At 35.1% G+C, this 22827-nt stretch overlaps 1 protein-coding gene across 1 annotated transcript in view; it reads left to right on the top strand.

Moving 5' to 3' along the window:
• The window catches only part of LOC138916957 (uncharacterized), a 66264-nt gene extending 51230 nt beyond the window's left edge, over positions 1-15034 (top strand). Inside the window, exons 7-8 of the mRNA XM_070230545.1 lie at positions 2399-2522; positions 13516-15034. Coding sequence (XP_070086646.1) covers positions 2399-2522; positions 13516-13774 — 383 coding nt within the window. The 3' untranslated portion in view covers positions 13775-15034. The remainder of the gene's footprint in view (positions 1-2398; positions 2523-13515) is intronic.
• Positions 15035-22827: the final 7793 nt, after the last annotated feature.

Genomic DNA, 22827 nt, shown 5'->3' on the forward strand with positions numbered 1-22827 from the left:
TGAGTTTCTGCCTTAGCTGGTTTGGTTTACTTGTCAGTCACGAAACAGTAAACACTCTAGATAGTTTCATAGAAGAAATTTAATCCAGAGGAGTAGGTTCTTAAAGAAATCACTGGAAGCACGGGAGAGAGGATCTCTAGCTCAGCTTTCAGAAATGACTCCTGGATTCTTGTGGGACTCGCCAGCCAGGGAAGCTCTCCCTCTGCCACAATCAGGAGGGTAGTGAGTGAGTGAATCAGGAGGCTGCCTCTGGGACTCCTGGGTTCAAGAACATGCTTCTGTAGCTGCAGCCCAGAGAAGAATAAGCATCCAAGATTAGGTAACTGCCGCTGAGCTCTGCCCGGACATTGGAATGCAGAGTCTAGTTGCCGCTTCTACTCTTATCTCTTGACATCCCTGAAGCTGGAAATTGGACACTGGAATGCCACTGTGGAACAACCCACATCTCTTCAGTCATGCTGGAGAGAACACCCAAAAGCAGCAGGAGTAGGGCTTCCCCCTCACTCTGCCTTCCAAAGCTCCTGTTAGTGCATCCAGTTGGTGGAACCTAAATTTTATCCAGAACCTTAACTGCACATGAATTGGGAAAATAGATTTGTTTGTGTCTTTTAATCTTTCCAGCTTCTATCGCTGAATAAAGCATACTTGGAGGATGAGAGAATGGAGTCTGAGGGCTAATTGATCATATCCCCAAAACCTGTTTTTCTGCTGCTTGGTGATTTTCAAATTGTTTCCCTTACTTCCATTATTCTCTCTTTACTCACCTCTATTCTAGTCATTATTTAATGACCAAGGTGGTTCTCATTTTCATAAGGCCATTTCATCCCTCTCTAGTCCTGACTTCTGCTTCATCAATATTTAAGTTGGATTGGATAGTTATACCCCGGTGACACCCATGTTCAGCCGTGGTCGACCTGTACTTAGGTCTTGTAAGCCGGACTCAGAAAGCCTTTGCCTGCTGATAGATCTAGGCATGCTCCATCATTTCAGTTACCTTGCTATGTGTTCTACATTTTACTTGACTGAATTTTTTTGGACCCTACTTACTACATTTTTGTGAGGTTTTATTATAAGAACATTAAAAAAAGAAATCTTCCGTGGCCAGCTATTATTTCTAATATTTTTAATATCCTTGTAAGCTACCCTTTGGAGAAAAAGTGTGGATAACAATAGAAATAGGCCAATATATATTATTTATTTCTTATTAAGTGTGGAATATTCTTTTCTAGCCTCTGTATGTAACCCTATAGCTAGATGGTAAAATGCAAGCATCTTATCTCCCATCACCTACTCCTTTTTGTTTGTCTCCCTTTTATAAAATTCTAGGATTACAATGAAAAAAAATTAGTTTTTAACATGTCTCAAATACAAATAAACAAAAGGAATACAGAACTTGTCCAAAATACCCAGAGGCAAAATCCCAACCACACAAAGATAAGGTAATAACAGATATGGTGTTTTCTTTCTCATCATATTGTTTTGTAATCCCCTACTTGGCAACATATTATGGTTCTTACCATTGTTTAAACAATAATGTGAGTATTATTGGCATCTTTTGGGTTAAGGAAATTGATGAATATCTACTGGGAAATTGGTTAAAAAGTGTTTTTTCTGTAGGTGGTAATAGTTGTAGCCTTTATTCTTTGGAAAAAGAATGCTTATAGCATCAAAACTATTTTCTTTGCTTAGTGTATTTCTTTTTGTGAAATGCAAACTTTTGTTAAATTAAAATTGTTTAGTAAACTGAATGATTATTAAATAATTCAGATGGTAGAGAAGTGTTTGAAATAGAAAGTGAGGGATCCTTACACTTCCTCCTCCATAACCCTCTTCATCAGACTTAGCCACTGTTAACAATTTGGCACGTTCTTCCAGACTTTAAAACAATGTGGATATGAACGTATATGTATCTGCGGTCAGTTAGTTTCTGGAACATGACTTTTGGGAGCTCAGTTGTTAGTTGTTGTACTTTGACAGACAGCGTCTAGGGGGTCGTGTGGAGGAACTGTGACGTGTGGACATTTGGATTAACTTCCAAAAGCGGAAATGCAAATGTTTAATTACGTTAATTTCAAATTGTTTTGTAAAGAAGTTTTTTAGCAGTCTTTCTGCTTATTATATACTTTTAATCAGGGACTTCATAGTAAATATTGTTTCCTCTGTAATGAAAAATATTTATGCCCTTACTGCTTTTAGCTATATTTCACAGAGAGGAACAGTGTTTCGAAGTATGTTCCATTTAAAATGTTCGTATTCTCTTCAGAAAGGATCTTATAGAGAATTATGTTGGTGCTGACTTTGGTTTGAAAGGGTATAGAGGGTGTAAAGTCTCCATGATAAGAATTACCTTTCATTCTGTTTGACTTTCCATTTTGAGAAAGTTAGTTTTGCTTTTCAGATGTGATTGATCTCACTGGAGATGATGAAGATGATCTTCAGAGAGCAATTGCCTTGAGTTTGGCGGAATCAAACAGGGCGTTCAGGGAGACTGGAATGACTGATGAGGAGCAAGCCGTTAGCAGGTGAAAACCTAATTTATATAAAGTGGATGTAAGTTCTATTTATAATAGAAATAATAATTGGCTTTAATTAATTTCAAGAGGCACAAAATATACTTTGTTATTCTAAATAAATTATGAATATATTTCAGTATTTTTTTTATATTTTATGTAACCAAAATTTTCATTTTCTAGTTCCAATTGCGTTTGAAGCTTAGATTTTTAGGACTTTGGAGTGGCATTATGGGCACTAAATTTAGGTGTATATTTTAATGTTTCTCTGATTTTTTTTTTCCTCCTAATCCCTCTTGGATACATCGTCCAATTCAATTTATAGTTGTTTATAGAAGGCGTCTGCAAACATTTTCCTGTAAAAGGCCAATGGTAAATATTTTAGGCTTTGTTGACCATATGGTTTCTGTTGCAGTTACTCAGTCTGGTGTTGTAGTAGAAAAGCAGTTATAGATAATACATTATTTAATGAGTGTGGCTGTGGTCCAGTAAATCCTGATTTACAAAAATAGGCTGCCAGCTGGATTTGGTCCATGGGCTGCAGTTTACCAACCTCTGATCTATAGTATGGTAGTATGTTTATAGGGTTGTTTTTTTTTTTAAAGAATTAGGCAAGATTCTAAGAGATGTGATAAAATGCATCTTTTGATTTAATAAGGAAAACTTTTTAGTTTAAAGCAATTTGATCTACTGAAGGATCAAATAAATAAATTTGATTTTATCACAAAAGAATGTTGACTAAAAAAAACTTTAAATTATAACTAGCTGCAGTCATGTGCTGCATAATGAAATTGTGGTCAATGATGGACCGCATATATGATGGTGGTCCCATCAGATTGGTACCATATACCCTAGGTGTGTAAGAGGCTATACCATCTAGGTTTGTGTAAGTACTGTCTAGGATGCTCACACGATGGCGAAATCACCTAATGATGCATTTTTCAGAATGTATCCCTGTCGTTAAGTGACGCATGACTGTGTAATCTTCTAAACAACTCTTTGCCAGCAGTGATAACTCTGTCTTACTGAAGAAGAAATATATCTTTTAAGAGGTTAAATGATTGTCCAAAGGTACGCAGCTAAGATGGGTCTTACGACTCCAGTGTTCTTTTCTCTGTCGCAGAGTTGTTTGGTAGCAGAATGTGCCAGCTTCCTCACATAATTTCCCTTGGCACAGTGTCAATAGTATATTTCTTTCTAAGTAATCTGAGATTACTGTATCGTAGGAGTTGTCTCAAAATGCTATGTTTAGCAAAGGCACATAATTTTTATTAGTAATACTTTTTAATGTTTTTAAATGATACTTCGGAAAGTACTTTTTAAGACATTATTTTAAGATGGAAAGACAATTAAAATTCATTATTCTCTTTCATTGCAGTTAATAGTATTTAACGCCAGTAATTTTAAATGAAAGCCAAAAATTCATAAACTATCTTTAGACATTTTAGTTAGGCTTATTTTGTAAAGGATTTGGAGAAATTATAAAATTAGGTTTTGTCTTAAAGAAATAGATTGGAATGAAATAATTATCTTGAATATTATAAAACTTGACAGTACTTCAGCTTTGTTGAGAAATATTTGAATCATGAAATACATGAGTTGGATTTCATATTTAAGGGGAATGATCTATTATGTAAAAAAGAGGTTATAAAACAGAATATATACTGTTACAAATATTATTTTAAAGAGTGTACTTTTTATGAATTTATAGTAGTATATAAATTTTAAAAACTCTGGAAGCTTATATACCAAATGGTATCAGTAGTTTTCTATTATGTGTTTTCTAATTAAAAGAACATGTACTAATTAATTAGATAATAAACAGTAGAAATAACTTAAAAGTTAAGGGATTAAAACTATTCCTAATCTGTTACTAAGTTCAATGTATATGTTATATATTGTTTTAGATACTTATTTTTGTCCAAATGGAAAAGAAAATAAGGTAATGCTCTTTTTTATTCTTGGTCTTTTACATTTTAATGTACTTTTAAAATAGTATATATTTTATAAATACTTTTATTGTAGGTAACATTACAGAGATTTGGCATAGTGTAATATGCTGTAAAATTTTACATAAAATTATACTCTGTAGAAGTAAAAAGTCATATTAATTTACTGTTGCTAAATGTTATTTTTTTGTTATGTGTAAGTTTTATAATTTACAGTTAACAGTGTCAAATGCAAAATAGGCAGTTAATAAGCACATATGTAAATCACATTGTATCAGTAAAAAGGAAATGTCAGGATTCTAGCTAAACATTTAGCAAAGATGTGTTTGTTTCTATGGGTTTTATTAAGGCTTGGAAGTCTAAATTCAAAAGGGAAAATGATGCAAATTATATATCATGCTTAAAAGTAAATTTAACTACTTGTTCGTTACCCAAGTTCATATGACAAAATCTTGCCAAAATAAAATCCTAGAATCATCTGACTGTGGTTATATATCAATAGATATACTTTAATATGAATTCACACAATTGGAATACTACATTATTATGTATAATTAGATGAGATAAAGCCTATCTTTTTATATCTTACAATCCTGTGTTTAGGCATTCATAAATTTCATGGTAAAATTTTTTAAGTTGAACATCTTGGAAGTGTAATTCTTAATATAATTACTCCTTAATATCTGCATTGGATGTATTATATTATAGTTATCTCTTGGTTGTCATTACTTAGATAGAGAACAAGTAGAGTATGGTTAGTTGAAATTTACTAATAAGCTACATTGGGACTGGTTTGTGTCTCTGGCATATTTCTTGTGAAAATGGCTTGCCTCGTGAAATGACTTTGAACTAGCTGGATAGAAGGTAGGGCTAGGTTCTAGTTAAAACCATTACAAAGAACACATCTCCAACTATTTCAAGAAATATAGTAGACTAAGACACATTTTCTAGTGGAAACAACCAGAATTTTGTGTTGTTTCTGTTGGATATAAAATATTGTAAAATTTTACTGAAATCAGGGTGAAAGCAGGAACCCAAAGAAGTAAGTTCAGCGCACTGAAAGTCAGTTTTTGACATGATAATATTTGCTTGTATATAAATTGGCTTATGTGTATAAACTTCAGTTATGATATCCTTGTTGAACGTGGAAGAAATAAGTCAAAGAACATTGTGTATGGTAAGGAAATTTAATAGGAGATCTTGCCCCTTATTAAGTTGTTTGTCAAAGGGTGACGTATTCACAATAAGGGTAAGTCAGAAGTATCCCCCTCTTTCAGAACTCCTAGAGCACTACAAAGATGGTTACCTTGGCTCTGAAGGGTGCTGTTGGAGGTGATGAGACTTGCCCCTGAGAAGTTGTACCATGTTTTGCAGCTAATTTGTGTCACTTCAATGGTCCAAGAAATACCGACTTGGGAATTTAGTTTTAAATGGTGTTGGATTTGTGTTGTCCATAGGTCCTGGCAGAATCAAAAATGTGTTCTCTCTCTAGGAAGTTGTTTTTATCCTTGGCCTCAAAGAATCCCCTTCAGTAACTTTAGAAGTTCTGCAAGTTCCACTAGTCAAAATTACCAAGCATAATTGGAAAAAAGTCACTGTGAGAATCAGCAAAAATAATAGGCAGCAAAAATGCACTCATGTATTTAGATATGGTGATCGATAGTACTATACTTTAGCTTTTAAAGGAGACAAGAAATGCTTGAAAATATGACCTGACAAATTTGAAAAAGAACTGAAAATATATTCTGAAAATGAAAACCAGAATTACTGTAGTAAAACAAAATGTACAGGACCTAGGTTTAATAGCAGATTGGATGTAGTTAAAGGACATATTAGGAGACTGGAAGATATATGAGGAAAAATTATCCAACTTCTAAGACAGCTAAAAAGATGGAAAATATGGAGAAGAAAGTGAGTAGGTCTAACACACATTAATTGGTGTTACACACGAGGAGAGGAGAGAGTGGGTTAGGCAAAATTTAAAGAGAGAATCACTGAGAATTTTTCAGAAGTGAAAAGATAACCTGTAATTTCATGAGGCCCAACAAATGGCAGTCAGGAAAATTAAAAGAACCTGTTACGCAGATTCATTATAGTGTTAGTCCAGAGCACTTAAGACTGAGAAAATCTTGGGCCAGCCCTGGTGGCCTAGGGGTTAATTTTGGTGTGCTCCTCTGTGGCGGCCTGAGTTCAATTCCCAGCTGTGAATCTACATCACTCCTCTGTCAGTGGCCATGCTGTGGTGGAGGCTTACATACAAAAAGAAGAAAATTGGCGACAGACTTTAGCCCAGGGTGAATCTTCCACAGCAGAAAAGAAGAAAAAAAGGAAAAGACTAAGAAAATCTTAAAAGTTTTCAGAGAAGAAAGGTGGAATTATCCTAAAGTTAGTGACAAATGAAACAAATTGATGCAGCAATAAGACACATGAAAATAATAAAATGATTTTCAAAAATGAATGGAAAGAAAATAACTGCCAGAATTTTATACTCTGAAACTGTGTGGGGTAGTCTCACCAAGGCACTTTTCTTTGTGATTAAGGTTTCAAGGGCAGTTCTGAAAGACAAAGATTATTACTATCCCTCCTGTTTCCATGTTTCCTACAGCCCTAGACGTGGGGTGCTTATATTGCCTCCACTGCCACAAAATCTGTGTGTCCCAGTAATTTTACCTTTTTTCCCAGTAATTTCCTACTTGTACCTGACTTTTCCTCCAGAAGGGCAGGTACAAGAGGAACAAAGACATTTTTATAAAGTTAACACGGACTCGTTGTGCCTCCCACTTTGCCACTGTAGGGGAACTAGGTGAGCAGTGTACTCAACCAAATAATGGTTATCTTTGCATTCTAAGACCATTCAGTTCAACACAGAAATCCAGGTATCTGAACTGGAGTTAAGTCTGGGAGCCTCCTGGAGGGTTTACCAACCAGGACAGCCTAGAGTTGCCCTTTGGAGAAAGAAAAGAGCATCATATCCAGGAATGGTTAGGGTAGAATTCTGAATTTTTAAGTTGGTCTCCATAACTCCTCTCATTTTCATTCTGATCATTACCTGGGAAGCAGCTGTGAGGGGGAGCTGCCTTAAGAATATGTGTGGAACAGGAGTAAGTGAGGGAGGCAATTACAGCCTTTTTAAAGTTGATTTATGAGGAGAATTCTAATGCTCAACAATACCAGTTGTCTGGATGATAGGGAGCATAGGAGGTCCATTGACTGCTTTGACTATCATTCATTTTTGAGTGGTTTTTATGGTAAGAGGTACACCAGTGTCAGATTACAAGTGGTCTGGAATGGTTGAAAATATGAACCATATTAGTTCTAAGGGCCAGAGTTGCCTGATCAGACTGGAACAGCACCAGTGTCACTTGAAAAAGTGTCAACAACACTGAAGTACCACTGATAGTCCTAAGAAGGATTGGGGCAGGAGGGGGCTGTTCAAAGGTTTGATATAGTCAGTCTGCCAGGAGTGGGCAGCCACACCCCAAGCAATGTGGCCTCCTTCACCATGAGAGAAACAGGTCAACTTTTGGCAGGAGTCACATGTCTGACATGCAGTGGTAGCTTCTATGTTAGAAACAGAGAGTCCCTTAAGTGGTACTTAGTATATGATTGTGGACCTGTTGCTGTGGTGGATGTGATGATAGATTGAAGCAATGGTGGCGATCTGGGTAGTGCAGGCTCGAAAGTCATCTCATTAGAGAACAGGCACCGCTGTATATCCATCACAATGGCTAAAATTAAAAAGACTGACAATACCAAGTGTTGGGCATGTAGAGCAACTGGAACTGTCATAGACTGTTGGTAGGAATGAATAATGGCATAACCACTTTGGGAAACTGGGAATTTCTAATGAATTTCAACACATACTGTGCTAGGACTTAGCATTTCCACTCCTAGGTGTGGACCCTTGAGAAAGGAGTGTAGAGTAGCTTTATTGATAATAACTAAAAACTGAGCGACCAAATATAAGAGAATAGTAAACAATGGGTGGTATATTCACACAATGGAATAGTAAGCAATATAATGGAAAACATTTTCCTGGTACTGGCAAAAATGTGGAGGAATCCTCAAAGCAAAATGCTGAGTGAAAGAAACTTGACATAAAAGAGTAACTGCTACGTGATTCCGTTTATGTGATGTTTAAGGAGAGGCAGAACTAATTTATGGTGATAGAAGTCAGGATGGTGATTATTGGGGGATGGAGAAGACGGCACTGTTGGCTGAAAAAGAACATGAGAGGCTTTGCTGGAATAATGGAAATTTTCTATATTTTCGTCTGTGGTGGTCACATGGGTGTGTACATATCTAGAAAAATTTCACTGAACTGTCCATTTAAGATTTCTATATCTTATTATATGTAAATTATCCCTAAAGTACTCCTACCAAGAAAAAAAGACTATTTAGCTATGTTGATTAATAATCAATATAAAAAAATTATATTTCTATGCATAAGAAAGAATGAGAAAGTGAAATTTTAAAAGCTACCATTTAAAACACAAAAAACTATTAAAGACCAGGAATAAATCTAATAAGAAATTTGCAAATGCTCCAAGAAAATTGTTAAATATCATTGAGACACATTAATGAATATGTAATGATTGGAAATGTAGTCTATTTCACAAATTGGAGGACCGAACGTTGTAAAACTGATCAGTTCTCCTTAAATTGACTTACAGTTTAGTGTGATCTAATCAAAATACCAATAGGCTTTTTTTTTTCTTTTAAGACTGGCACCTGTGCCAACATCTGTTGCCAATCTTTTTTTTCCTTCCCCCAAAACCTCTAGTGCATGGTTGTATATTCTAGTTGTGGCATGTGGGACACCGTCTCAGCATGGCCTGATGAGTGGTGCTGTGTCCTTGCCCAGGATCCGAACTGGCGAAACCCTGGGCTGCTAAAGTGGAGCGCGGGAACTTAACCACTCAGCCCCAGGCCAGGTCCCGCAATAGGTTTTTTTGAAGGCAGTCAACAAGATGATTCCCTCCACTCTCTTCCTCTCCTTCTCTCCCTCACTTCCTGCTTTTTTCTTTTCTTTTTGGATGATCTATACAGCTTAAATGATAATGCTTGTTTTCCAGTGAGTATGCTGCTTCCCCGAAATGGACTTAGATAATCTAAAGTGGAATGTTTTCAAGATTACTGCTATAATTCGGTTTAAATAACAGTACAAAACAAAGTAAAACAAGCAAACCCCCCCCCCCCAATCACTGCAATAAAATTTCACTGGGAAGGTGAACATTTACCCTAAGTTCTCTGAACATTCAGTATGGGAGAAAAAGAGACACAAAACATTTTGTCGTCTTTTTCTATTGCTGAATGCCATGGTCATGACCAGTGTTGGGAAGATAAGAAAGCAGGTGATGTGTAGGGGGTTTGGTTTTTGATTGTGGCTTTTGGGGTTGCCTCTCTGGGCATTTTGTTATAAGCTGTTTCTGAGCTCTCTGAGATTTGCATTGTTCTTTGTTTTTCCTTTTTTTTCTTTCTCTCTCCTGGCAGCTTTAATGCCTAGAATATAGTTATCGCATACTCTTTACTAGTTTAAAGCCTGGCTGGTATCACTGGCTTTAGTCTGGTGAGTCCAGGGAAGGGACCCTTATGTAGAAATTGGTGTTATAGAAAGTTTATGTTCATTAAACCAGTACTGGACTATAAAAGGGGTCAAGGGCTTGGGAATAGAGTAATATTTAGCTGGAGATGGGCTTTAGCTAAAAAATAAGAGAGGTATAGCATCATCTAACATCTTAATCATCCATTTACTTTAAACACTCGTTTAGCCCCTATATTTATCATGTAAGCTCTAGCGAAGAAACAGATCTGTGTTTCTACCCTCCACATGCTAATGGGAGAGACTGAGTAATTAATAAATATTTTTGGTGCAGTGTAATAGATGTGTTTGTAAAGTCCTTCATGATCCTGGAGGAGGCGGTAGGAGGAAACCCACTGAAGCATGTTGTAAGTCCCCGGTGATACAAAACTGAATGAGTTGTAAGCTCTAAATCAAGGAGATCACAAAGTCATGGCATTCTTTCATCCACCATCTTTTAGTACCATAATTTCACCATATGGTGTGGCTAAGGAATTTATAATAAACCTATTTCTTTAACACCTATACTTTTGTGATAATGAATGATATTTACCATATGACAGAATTGAGTTATATGAATAATTATATATATGTACACATATACACACAAAATATAATTTAGGAAATGGATATTCTTTTATTTTTGTATCTTAGGTAACTTTGAGCAGCAGTGAGCATGTATCTCTTGAGTCCTAATCAAACAGTTATTACAGTTTGTACCTAATTTTACCTCTGTAAAAAAGGGTACATAGGAATGCTGGGGAGATGGTATCTTCAATTTATATCCTTGACTTTCTTTCCCTTCCCACTTGCTTTGAGGAATAGTATAACAAACAGTGCAGGCAAGCTACTTGGTCCTAGAAAGTACATTTGAGGCCATACATTCTCCCAGTCCTATGGGGAGAGATTAGGCAGGGGAACCAAAAAGTTTACGTAAGTTAGCTCATTCCATTAATGTAATGTTTAACATACAAATTTGTGTGTAAACATACAAATCAAGAGGTGTATTTTCTTTGTAGGAGAGGGGCAGAAAAGGCGGGTGAGGGAATTGGTTGTATCAAAACATTAAAAAAAACCTTCCTGGATTTTAGTAATCTTAACCAGATCTAGAATAAGAAGAATATCATTATCTCAGGGCAGTCTGGATTGTAGATTTGGGTTGGGTTGTTGACATTTGTGGGCAATATGAGACCTAGTTTAAATCAATCTGGTCTTGAGGCTGAATTTCTTTTTGTTATTACTTCGTGTGACTCACATATGCATTTTAATTTTTGCAGATTGGGTGTATTTTGTAGAAATTAGGTATTCTCATGTTTTTCATAACAAATGTCTATGTGACCCATTGCCAGGTCGTTATGATGGAGGTGATCTGGTCTGTTGACATTATTAAGGGTTCATTTCTTAGTGGTATTTTATTATAATAGTAGGTTAAAAATATGTAATGGTAGAGGTTTATCCACCAGGAGATTCAGGATTGAGTGTAGTTTTCCTAGACTTTTGACCAGTTTATACTTTTACAGTATGTTGTGGAATCCTCATTTTAAATGGTGATTGTACATGCCCACAGGTGCTGGTCAATTGCCGGATGCCTCTTCTCTCTCTTGTATATGACCTCTGGCACTAATTCTTCTTTCCTGTTTGTGGTATTGTTGCTTCTTCCCCCAGAACTTATTGCTTGTTTTTGTTCATTCATCTTGAGTTGCCAAGATACAAATAAGATTCCATTATTTAAACTTCTAAATGTACATGTGCATTACAAAAGGAACAAAACTTTCAAATGAAAACACTCCCGTTTGTGAAAGTCAATAAGAAATTAAATATACCTTTCTATATACAGCAGTCTTTGTGTTACATATGCCTTTTGCATACTGTTAACTTTTCTCTTTTGAGCATAACCTAGTTGCTTTGTACATAATCCACTGTATTATTGCTCTTGTTTTGTATTATCCTGAACTGTGCAGTTGAACAGTAGGAAGCCTCTCAAGTTGGCTCTGACTTTTTATCTTCCCTTAGGTTCTTGAAAACTTGCTTTCTGGCCACAGTGGGATGTTCTAGATAAATTCTGGTTTTCTTCTGACCCAATTTGTCTACCTAAATACCTTCCAAGAAATTCTGGTATACTTTAGTAGTAAATAGTTTAAGAGAAAAAGCCCAGGGGTGGAGGGTGCATGTGAGAGTTAGTTTTGGGGCAGAGAATACTGCTGCTAATGATGGATCACACTTAAAAGTGACAGAGGTGTAACCCGTTTATTTTTAAGTATATAAGGTTACTTTGACCTTTACATTTTAACAACTGTTGTTGTTACTTACTTTTTTTTTAGTATGTGGTTTTGTTGTGTCCCAAAGAAAGACTTTATTCTATATTCACATAAGTTATTTTAAGTAATGATGATTTGGAGTCCTATTACATTGTGTCTAATGTCATGTTGCAAATACTGCAGTGAGAGCTAATACAACAATTCACTTTTTCCCCATCATTAAGAAACATAGCTATATTATTTTGACATTGATCTAGTCGGGCAAAATCTTGAGCATAAAGATGATGTAGCATGAATGAGATTATCTCAGGAAGCCAAAAAATTGGAAAAACTCATTCTTGCTGAGGTTTTTGTAATTAACATAAACTGGGTTAAGACAGCTGAATATTACTTAAGGCTTATTTAGAACACTAAGTAACACATGTCTTGAGCAGGCAGTTTTCCAGCATGTAATTACTTGCTTAAGAGCAAGAAAAACATCATTGGGCAAAGTAGCATTACTCTTGCTGCGTTTAGATACATTTAAGATATTCTGTAGGCTGAGTTTATTTTCAGGAGGTTAACCTTTTATTATTCTGATGTGTAGATATTTGTTTCACTAGATTTTTCGCTAGGCAAACTTTTGGGTGAAGAAGTGAACGCTAAGTATTCTCTGCCTTTATTTAACTGTCATAGAGTCATAGATATCTAGAACTGAAAAGAATCCCAGAGTTTACGTTATTTAACATTTTTTATAGGCAGGGAAATTAATGGTCAGAGGAGTAAAAGTGCAGTTTGTCCAGTTTTTGATGTTTTCTTGATGATTCAAAGTAATTGTTATAAAAACTAGTCATTATGTTATATTTTAAATATATACTTTAATAAAGTGATTACTCAGAAAACTTGTCTAGGTGCTATATTCCTGGTACTAAACTTGTAATTTGTTGACATAATTTAACATACTTTCTATATTATGTAACATTGTCTTTTTGTGTTTGAAATTTCATTTTTCTGAGGAAAACTGCATGTCTCTTGATCTGTTGGCATTGCCGCTGCTATATTCTTAAAGAAAGCTAACCTCTACTTGAGTAAAGTTGGCATTAAATATTACTTCCTCAAATACGTTATCCAGAGCTTAAGTAATTAAAATAGTTAGTTTGTGATATGCTATTTCCTAGGGTACAGCACTAGATTAATACTTTATTTTTTTTTTCATCATTTTCTCCCCATGGCTTAAGAGTTCTTGAAGCCAGCATAGCAGAAAATAAAGCCTGTTTGAAGAGGACACCTACGGAGGTTTGGAGGGATTCTCGAAACCCTTACGATAGAAAAAGGCAGGACAAAGCTCCTGTTGGACTAAAGAATGTGGGTAATACTTGCTGGTTTAGTGCTGTTATTCAGGTAAAGGTCTTTTTGCAGATCTTATTTGGTGGGCACGATAGCAATAGAAACTGGCTTGGGGTTGTGTTTCTTTTAAGTTGTATACTTGAAACATAACTGCAGGCTAAGTTTTAATATGCCTTTCTATCTAATAAACTAGTTTGGGGATTGCAGTATTCCCCACCCCACTCTGTTCCTTCTCCCAGTATGGAGTTTTAACACTAGAGTACTATCTGTGCTTTATTTGAAATTATTTTGAATTAATTTCCCCTCCTTCCCGGCTAAGAATTGTTGTCAGAATGTAAAGAAAATATTTTTGTATGTCTTGCAAATTAAGGGAAGGATGTAACCAAGATGTGAAATTAGAACTGCTTTTTTTGTGATTAGATTTATTTGTATATAATGGAAAGTGTTATTCATAGAATTATAGTCATTGAAATACTATTTTTAATACAAGGAAGCATTTCATTTGAGGAGGGTATAGATTGGCAGATAATTCTCAATGTATAGGTGAAAATGATGTAAAGAATAAATATTGATGAATCAAGAATAACACATGTTCCTTCTAACTTGGGAAGCCCTTAATGGAATGTTTTTTGAGCCCCTTATTCTAAAATGAAAAATCTTTGTATGCATAGATATCTGTCCTCTTCTCAATTTTAACTAATTTTCTTTTCTTTTTTTTCTTACTCTTTTATGTGATGACTATTGTCATAATTCTTTACCATTCTCAGTTAGACATTAATAATGTTATTAGATTGCAAAACCTTAACAATCTCCTTAATCTATGAATAATAACCCTTTAGGAAAATTAATATTTATGTTTATTTTGCTAATACAGTAGAATTGTAGCTTATTAATTAGTGTTCCTGATGAGTACTTTTTAAATCATTAGATGTAGGGGCCGGCCCAGTGGCACAATGGTTAAGTGCGCATGTTCTGCTTCTCGGCGGCCCAGGCTTCGCCGGTTTGGATCCCGGGTGCAGACATGGCACCACTTGGCAAAAGCCATGCTGTGGTAGGCGTCCCACATATAAAGTAGAAGAAGATGGGCATGGATGTCAGCCTTCCTCAGCAAAAAGAGAAGGATTGGCAGTAGTTAGCTCAGGGCTAACCTTCCTCAAAATAAATAAATAAATAAATAAATAATAAAATCATTGGATGTCTATGCCACTTCTTTTTATATTAAAAATATCTCTTCATTTGTAGCTTTCCAAACCTGTATGTATGACAGTGTAAATTTTCATGTGATATTAAAGCAGCTAACTTGGTTATGTAGTTCATTTTCTATAAGGTTAATTGTGTTCTGTAGGATATTAATTTGTAATTTTACCATTTTTTCCACTTCAGTGTAATAAATTTCAACTTTTTCCCCCACTTTTTTTGCTTCTGGCACATGATACCATGCAATTTGAATTCCTTTAGCTTTCTGGATTTATGCCTCACTCTTCAATATACTATGGTAAACACTAGTTAGCATATAGTATGTATGTATATTTCTTTTCCAAGCTATTGAAATATTAAGGAATACCTGGTTTAACCTAAATCTGTAATAATAGCTTTGTTCCTAGCCTTGATTACACATTAATTATTCACTTACATCCCAACAATATCTAACATTTTCTTTGCTATCTTAGAGTCTCTTAGATCTTCCTGATAGGCTATCTTGCTTTACTTTACTTGCACTATTAGTAAGGGGTTTTACATTTCACTGTCCAATCTAAATTTTATAATTTAGACATCATTTTAAAATATGAAGCTCACTATGAAGGCTGTGATCTGAGTGGTCATGAATATGCTTCGCTGCCTCTATTTGGACAAGTGGATGCTATCTCTGCACTATTATGGCCAATAAGTGAGGCTCATTGATTAGACACTTCTCTTAGAAAACTTTAAGAAGAAAGAAAGTACTTGGAAGTAATCAATATTTGTTTGTTAGAAGAGGAGTTCTTTATTTTTCCACAGCGTATTGTAAGAGGCCTGTTTGAAATGATAACTAAATTACTATTAATAGGTATGGGGATCATAACTTATCATTTTCATAGGCTAAACTCCTCTCATATCTTAATTCAAATTTGAATCAGTTGTCTATCTATTTCTATCTTAAGTGTTATTTGCTGACCTTAGATTTTGCTTTACATTGCAAATTTTTGGTGTTTTTTGGTAGAGAGCAGAATGAACTAGAAAAATCGCTTGTTTTCAAAATTTGAAGTATTTTTACTAATTTTTAAGTTTTATCTTAGATTTGTGGCTATTTAACTGGTAGCATGGCTTTACCACACTCCTAACATAGGCAAGAATAAGGTTTTTGGAATTACTTATTTTTTCTTTTGGAGAGATTTAGACACCTAGGAGAAGTAACCTCTAACCTTAAAAAATTTGAATTATAGTGAATTATTAAGATATTGACTTGGGGATTTGGAAAAAAATGTTAAGTGTCAAATTTTGGAAAATTGTGGATGGGAAAAAATTTGTCTGAAGATCACTTCGTGGTTTTGTTTTTTTCCTTACTATAATTATTCTATTTTAAGTAGTTTTTTTATTTTCATCTCTAGTAATAAAAACTTTTTGTTTTTTCATTTTCTGACATTATTCCTTAATTCCATAGACATAATCTGAGATATAACAGTTTATCATCATAATTGGAACTTCTCACTTATGAAAGAAAAGTTGGGCAGGAAGACTGTATTAGTGTTGGAAGTGTTTTATTATATTTTCCAAAGTGAGTTGGAGCTTGTTCAAACTGTGACGTAAATGTACTATAAAGTTTCAATTACAAAATTTCTCAGGGATGGAATTTACTTAGTTGGCAGGACTTGTAGGAAGCAACTGGGATTCTTTTCCTTCTATCTACCAATTATAGAAGGTTACTGAGATTATAAACTGCTAACTTCGGAGTAGGTAGTGGGAGTAGGCTACAAAAGGTAGAGCTTTATTGTACTTGTTCTTTTAGCTATTGGGACCGACAATTTGGGAGAAAAGTGGTAGAGTATCAGAAAGGGATTATAAGAAGCAAAGAGAAGATTTTCCCGAGAATAGCTTAAATAGTCTTTTGGATGCTAGCAATATTAGCCTGACTGTCTTTAGATTGAGCATCGACCCCTTATCTAGTCAGGACTGTTTTAATCCTGTTCAAATGAATTTTTATGTAAAAAGTACTAAGTGGGGCTACTTTCTCCACTAGGGTATCCATGAATGAGGTAGTTATTTAGAGGTATGTATTCTCCTCTCTCTCTAGTTTGGAGTGTAATCCGTAGAGTCTCAGGATGATCCTTAGCACCTTTCCTATTTGGATGCTTCTGAGATGCTCAGAAGTAAGGTGCTCATGCTTCTCAGTTTGCCTGGTACAGTCCAGTTTATTCCTCTTGTAGATCCACTAGTGCCTGTTAATTAGTCATAAAGCCCTCTTTCATCCTTGGATAATGAAGGATATGGTCACCCTACTCATAAATCATGTAACTACAGGTTGACTAAAATACAAGCATCCTGAGGGCAGAGAACATATCTTCTAGGTTATTGTTCTATACCAGTATATAGTACAGTGTCTGACACATTGGAGGAGCCTTTTTAAGTAATTATTGAATGAGTGAGTGAATGAACCAAAAAGGACCATATATTATTTATGGTGGAATTGAAGACTTTAATTGCTTCTATCACCCTAATGCTGTATGGGATTGAAAAGATGTGGCAAGTTTTCAAAAAATCTCAGGATATCATTTAACATGTTTATTCACATTTCTTGCTCTTATCTCTTTTATCTTCATCAAAGAACGTAAGTACATAGTTCAAACAGAAAACCAAAATCCCATAGCAATAAAAGGCTTACAGTGAAAAACAACAGTAATCAGCCTCAAACCTCCCTATCTCATACTCCTTAAAGGCAACTACAGCCACTTCTAGCTGTTTCTCCTATCTCATTTTTCTAAATGACATGCCTTCCTGCTGAGAAGAATGAGGATTTAGCTCTTTCATTTCAGCTACCTAGAATTGCCTTTCCTTTCATCTCCCAACATAACTCATATTACAAGTTAAAAATATTAGTGTTGATGTTTTCTGTGACTTTAAATATTACACTGATTTACTACAACTACCCCTTTGAAATCTTTTGTTTTCCTGGAATTGTCAATTGCCATTGTTTTTCCTTTCTGTTTTCTATATACTTGTTCTTAAAATTTTCTATATGCTCCAACATCTCTGTTATGGTCTTATCAATAATATGTTTTATTTGCTCGAACATGTTAGATCCATTTTTAGGGGGGTTGGGGGAGTACTTTACCACAGAAGATTGCCCTGCCTCAAATCCAGACTGGATTGTGATTCTTTTTGTTTTAAGCACTGTTGCTGGCTTTCCAGAAGCAAGTCTAGAGAAAGGGGATCCGGGAAGGGTCGATTGGGGCTCAGTTTGCGAGTTTTTACTTAATCCTCCTATTTGTAGCCCAGACTCTCATCCCCTCTCCCTACCATGACACACACTGTGACTGATTTTTCTGAACCTCAGTCACTTAAGTTTAGTTATATCTAAAGACTAAACTTTCTGTATCCCACACAAGGAGGTAGTAGTTGTCTGATCTGGGTCTGGGAAGGACAGAGGGATTTGATTGCTCTGTATACAGACTTTCATCTTTTAATCAGGCCATCTACGTTTAGTCCCTACCTTACCTTGAAACTTACGTGGTACCATTTCATTTTTTTTTTAAATCTACCAAGGAGAATTTATCTTGCTTCTCCTTGGTATCCTCCATTACAGACAGTTGATACCTTCCTTTGCTCTCTTGTCATTATTATTTTTGTTTTCCACAAATTGTTTGAATTCTCATCTCTCATAGCTCTCTGCTGTTAGCAGGAGTTTAGCCAAAGTCCATTTTGGCAAGTGCTCTTCAGAATTCACATTTTAGCTCTAGACTGAATGAAAGGATACTTGTTTTCAGTGTGCATCAATCATAAACACAATTTAGGCAGTAGTGATATTTACCCTTTCCCACCCCTTTTGGAGGAATATGTTGACCACTACTATTATGACTGTGATTTAGAGTATAGAGTGTTTTGGACTTAAAAAAGTTAATTTCTATGATTTGTGTGATGGTCACAAGTTCTACTTCGGGTGATAACTTGTTAGGTTGTTCTAGACCATCTTCTTGACCATATTTTCCTGGACTGCAAAACAAAACAAAACGAAAACAAAAACAGCTTTTTGAAGACATCACATAACCCTAAAGCAGTGAGTAATTTTGAGGCTAAGCTTTGAGAAAACAAGATGTTCAGAGAGTAAGCTTCACATTTTGGGCTGATTTTATTCTCGAGGCAATTCCAGAAATAGTTCTGAATGGCTGGGAAACTAAGCAAAGTTTTGCACAGATTTAGAGCCCTAGTAAACACCTCAGACTTTCAGTTAGGATTATAAAGGGCTAGAACCTAGGATTAACTGAGACCCGAAAATAAAGCATGTTTTATAGTTTCTGAATTCCACCTTCATCTCAGCATTGATTGGATGAAATTGATCTTGGATTGCAAATGGCCTCACTCTTGCTTCCTGCCAGAAGCAAATGTAAATTCTTTTGGAAGATAATATCATCATTGAATTTTCTCCAGTTTGTCATGTATAATGTCTAGCACTCACATCAGCTGTAATCAGTCATATCAGCAAATAAGATGTGTCTAAAAATTAATAGAAAATAATGGGCAATAGAAATATGCCTACAGGAAAACCTGAAAATTGAATTGATATAATAACTATTAGTATGCTCAAGGAATTAAAAACCAGAATGAGGATTTTTTTCTTGATTTTTTTTTTTTTTACTTTATTGAGGTCTAACTGGCTTTTAACATTGTGTAACTTTCAGGTGTACATTATTATATTTCAGTTTTTGTATAGATTGCATTGTGCTCACCACCAATAGTCTAGTTTTTATCCATCACCATTCACATGTGCCCCTTTACCCATTTTGCCTGCCCCCATCCACTTTTCCTCTGGTACCCGCTAATCTGTTCTCCTTATCTATGTGTGTGTTTGTTTCGGATTGAGAATTTTGATAGAAAACTAAAAACTATTAAAAAAATAGAAATTTTAGAACTGAAAAATATAACAAAGTCACAAAATCAATGGATGAATTATAGCAGCATATTAGAAACAGCTGAAGAGAGAATTAGTCAGCTAGACAGTTGGTCTGAAGAACATTTTCAGATTAAAGCCATGAAATGCAGATAAGAGCATATAAGAGATTTTGAACATGGTGAATAGTACTAACATAGTGTATTTGTGGTTCAAGGGAGAGTAAAAAGAGAATAGGGCAAAAGTAATATTTGAAGAAATGACTGAGAGTATTCAAAACCTAATGAAAGAGATTGAGCTACAGATTCAGGAAGGAATAGGAATCAAGTAGTATGGACATAAAGAATACTGTGACAAGGCATATGATAATAAAATGGAAAAAACTATAGACAAAGAGAAAATCCTAAAAGTAGCCAGTTGGAAAAGATATATATCACCTCTATGAAGGAGCAAAAATAAATCTAACAGCTGACTTCTCAACAGAAATGCGATCTTTAAAGTGCTGGAAATATTAACTGGCCATATAGAATTCTAGAGTTTATTTTTGTGACTGGCATAAAAGAATGCTCTATTTTCATTCTTTTATATGTGGCTGTCCAGTTTTCCCAACACCATTTGTTGGAGAGACATTCTTGTCTCCATTATATGTTTTCAGCTCCTTTGTCAAAGATCAGCTGTCCACACATGTAGGGTTTGATTTCTGGGCTTTCAAATCAATTCAATTGATCTGTGTGCCTGTTTTTGTACCAGTACCATGCTGTTTGAATACTATAATTTTGTAGAATACTTTGAAGTCAGGGATTGTGATGTCTCCAGCTTTGTTCTTTTTTTCTCTGGGTTGATTTAGCAATTCAGGTTTTTGTTGTCCCATATAAATTTCAGGATTCTTCATTCTATTTCCGTGAAGAATGTCATTGGGATTGTATTTGGGATTGTATTGAATCTGTAGATTGCTTTAGCTGGTATGAACATTTTAACTGTTTTTTCATTCAATCCATGTGCATGGAATGTCTTTCCTTCTCTTTATGTTGTCATCAATTTCTTTCAGGAAACTCTTGTAGTTTTCATTGTATAGGTTTTTCACTTCCTTGGTTAAATTTATTCCAAGATATTTTATCCTTTTTGCTGCAATTGTGAATGGGATTGTGTTCTTGAGTTCTTATTCTGTTAGTTCATGATTAGAGTATAGAAATGCTACTGATTTATGTAAGTCAATTTTGTACCCTGCATCTTTGTTGTAATTGTTAATTATTTCTAGTAGCTTTCTGATGGATTTTTTTAGGGTTTTCTATGCATAAGATCATGTCACCTGCAAACAGTGAGAGTTTCACTTCTTCATTCCCTATTTGGATTCCTTTTATTTCCTTTTCCTTCCTAATTGCTCTGGCCAAAACCTCCAGTACCATGTTGAATAAGAGCGGTGAGGGTTGGTGCCCTTATTTTGTTCCTCTTCTCAGAGGGATGACTTTCAGTTTTTCCCTATTGAGTATGATGTTGGCTGTGAGTTTGCCATGTATGGGCTTTATTATTTTGAGATACTTTCCCTCTATACACATTTTATTGTGTGTGTTTATCATAAATGGATGTTGGATCTTGTCTAATACTTTGCATCTAATGAGATGATCATGTGGTTTTTGTTTCTCATTTGTTAATGCGGTGTATCACATTAATTTGCTTGCAGATGTTGAACCATCCCTGTGTCTCCAATATACTGGTATAAATCCCACTTGATCATGGTGTACGATATTTTCAATGTATTGTGACATTCAGTTTGCCAATATTTTGCTGAGGATTTTTGTATCTACATTCATCAATGATATAGGCCTGTATTTTTCCTTCTTTGTGCTGTCCTTGTCTGTCTTTGGTATCAGGGTGATGTTGGCCTTGTAGAATGTGTTAGGAAAATTCCTCAATTTTCTGGGATAGTTTGAGAGGATAGGTATTAATCTTCTTTGAATTTTTGGTAGAGTTCTCTAGAGAAGCTGTCTGGTCCTGGAATTTTATTTTGGGGGAGGTTTTTGATTACTGTTTTGATCTCTTTACTTGCGATTGGTCTCTTCAGATTCTCTATTTCTTCTTGATTCAGTTTTGGGAGGTTGTAAGAGTCTAAGAATTCATCCATTTCTTCTAAGTTGTCCACTTTGTTGGCATACAGTTTTCCAGAGAAATCTCTTATAATCTTTTTATTTCTGTGGTATCTGTTGTAATTTCCCCTCTTTCATTTCTAACTTTATTTATTTGGGTCTTCTCTTTTTCTTAATGAGCCTCGCTAATGGTTTGTCAATTTTGTTAATTTTCTCAAAACACCAGCTCTTTGTTTCGTTGATCTTTTTTGCTTCCGATTTCATTTAATTTTGCTCTAATTTTTATGATTTCTTTCCTTCTGCTGAGTTTGGGCTTTGTTTGTTCTTCTAATTCTGTTAGGTGTAGCTTGAGATTGCTTATTTGATATTTTTCTTGTTTGTTGACTTCAGCCTGTATTGAAATGAATTTCCTTCTTTGGACTGCTTTTGCTGCATCCCAAATGAGTTGTTATTGTGTGTTTTCATTTTCATTTGTCTCCAGATGATATTTGATTTCTCCTTTGATTTCTTCAATGACCCATTCGTCATACACTAGCATGTGGTTTAATCTCCACATCTTTGCCCCTTTCCCAGCTTTTTTCTTGTAATTGATTTCTAGTTTCATAACATTGCAGTCAGAAAAGATGCTTGACATTTTTTCAATCCTCTTACATTTGTTTAGGCTTGCTTTGTTTCCCCACTTATGATATATCCTTGAGAATGTTCCATGCACAATTAAGAATGTGTAACCTGCTATTTTTGGATGGACTGTTCTATTTATTAAGTCCATCTGGTCTAGTTTTTCACTTAATTCTACAATTTCCTTTTTGACATTCTGTCTCAGTGATCCATCTATTGAAGTAAGTGGGGTGTTGAGGTCCTCTACTATTATAGTATTATTGTTGACATCTCCTTTTTGTTTTTTAAATAGCTGCTTTATGTACTTTGGTGCTCCTGTGTTGGGTGCATATATATTTATGTCTTCTTGATGGAGTGTCCTTTAATCATTATATACTACCCCTCTTTGTCTCTCTTTAACTGCTTTGTTTTGAAGTCTG

This window comes from Equus caballus, chromosome 12, assembly GCF_041296265.1.
Source record: "Equus caballus isolate H_3958 breed thoroughbred chromosome 12, TB-T2T, whole genome shotgun sequence".
Classification (NCBI taxonomy): Eukaryota; Metazoa; Chordata; class Mammalia; order Perissodactyla; family Equidae; genus Equus; species Equus caballus.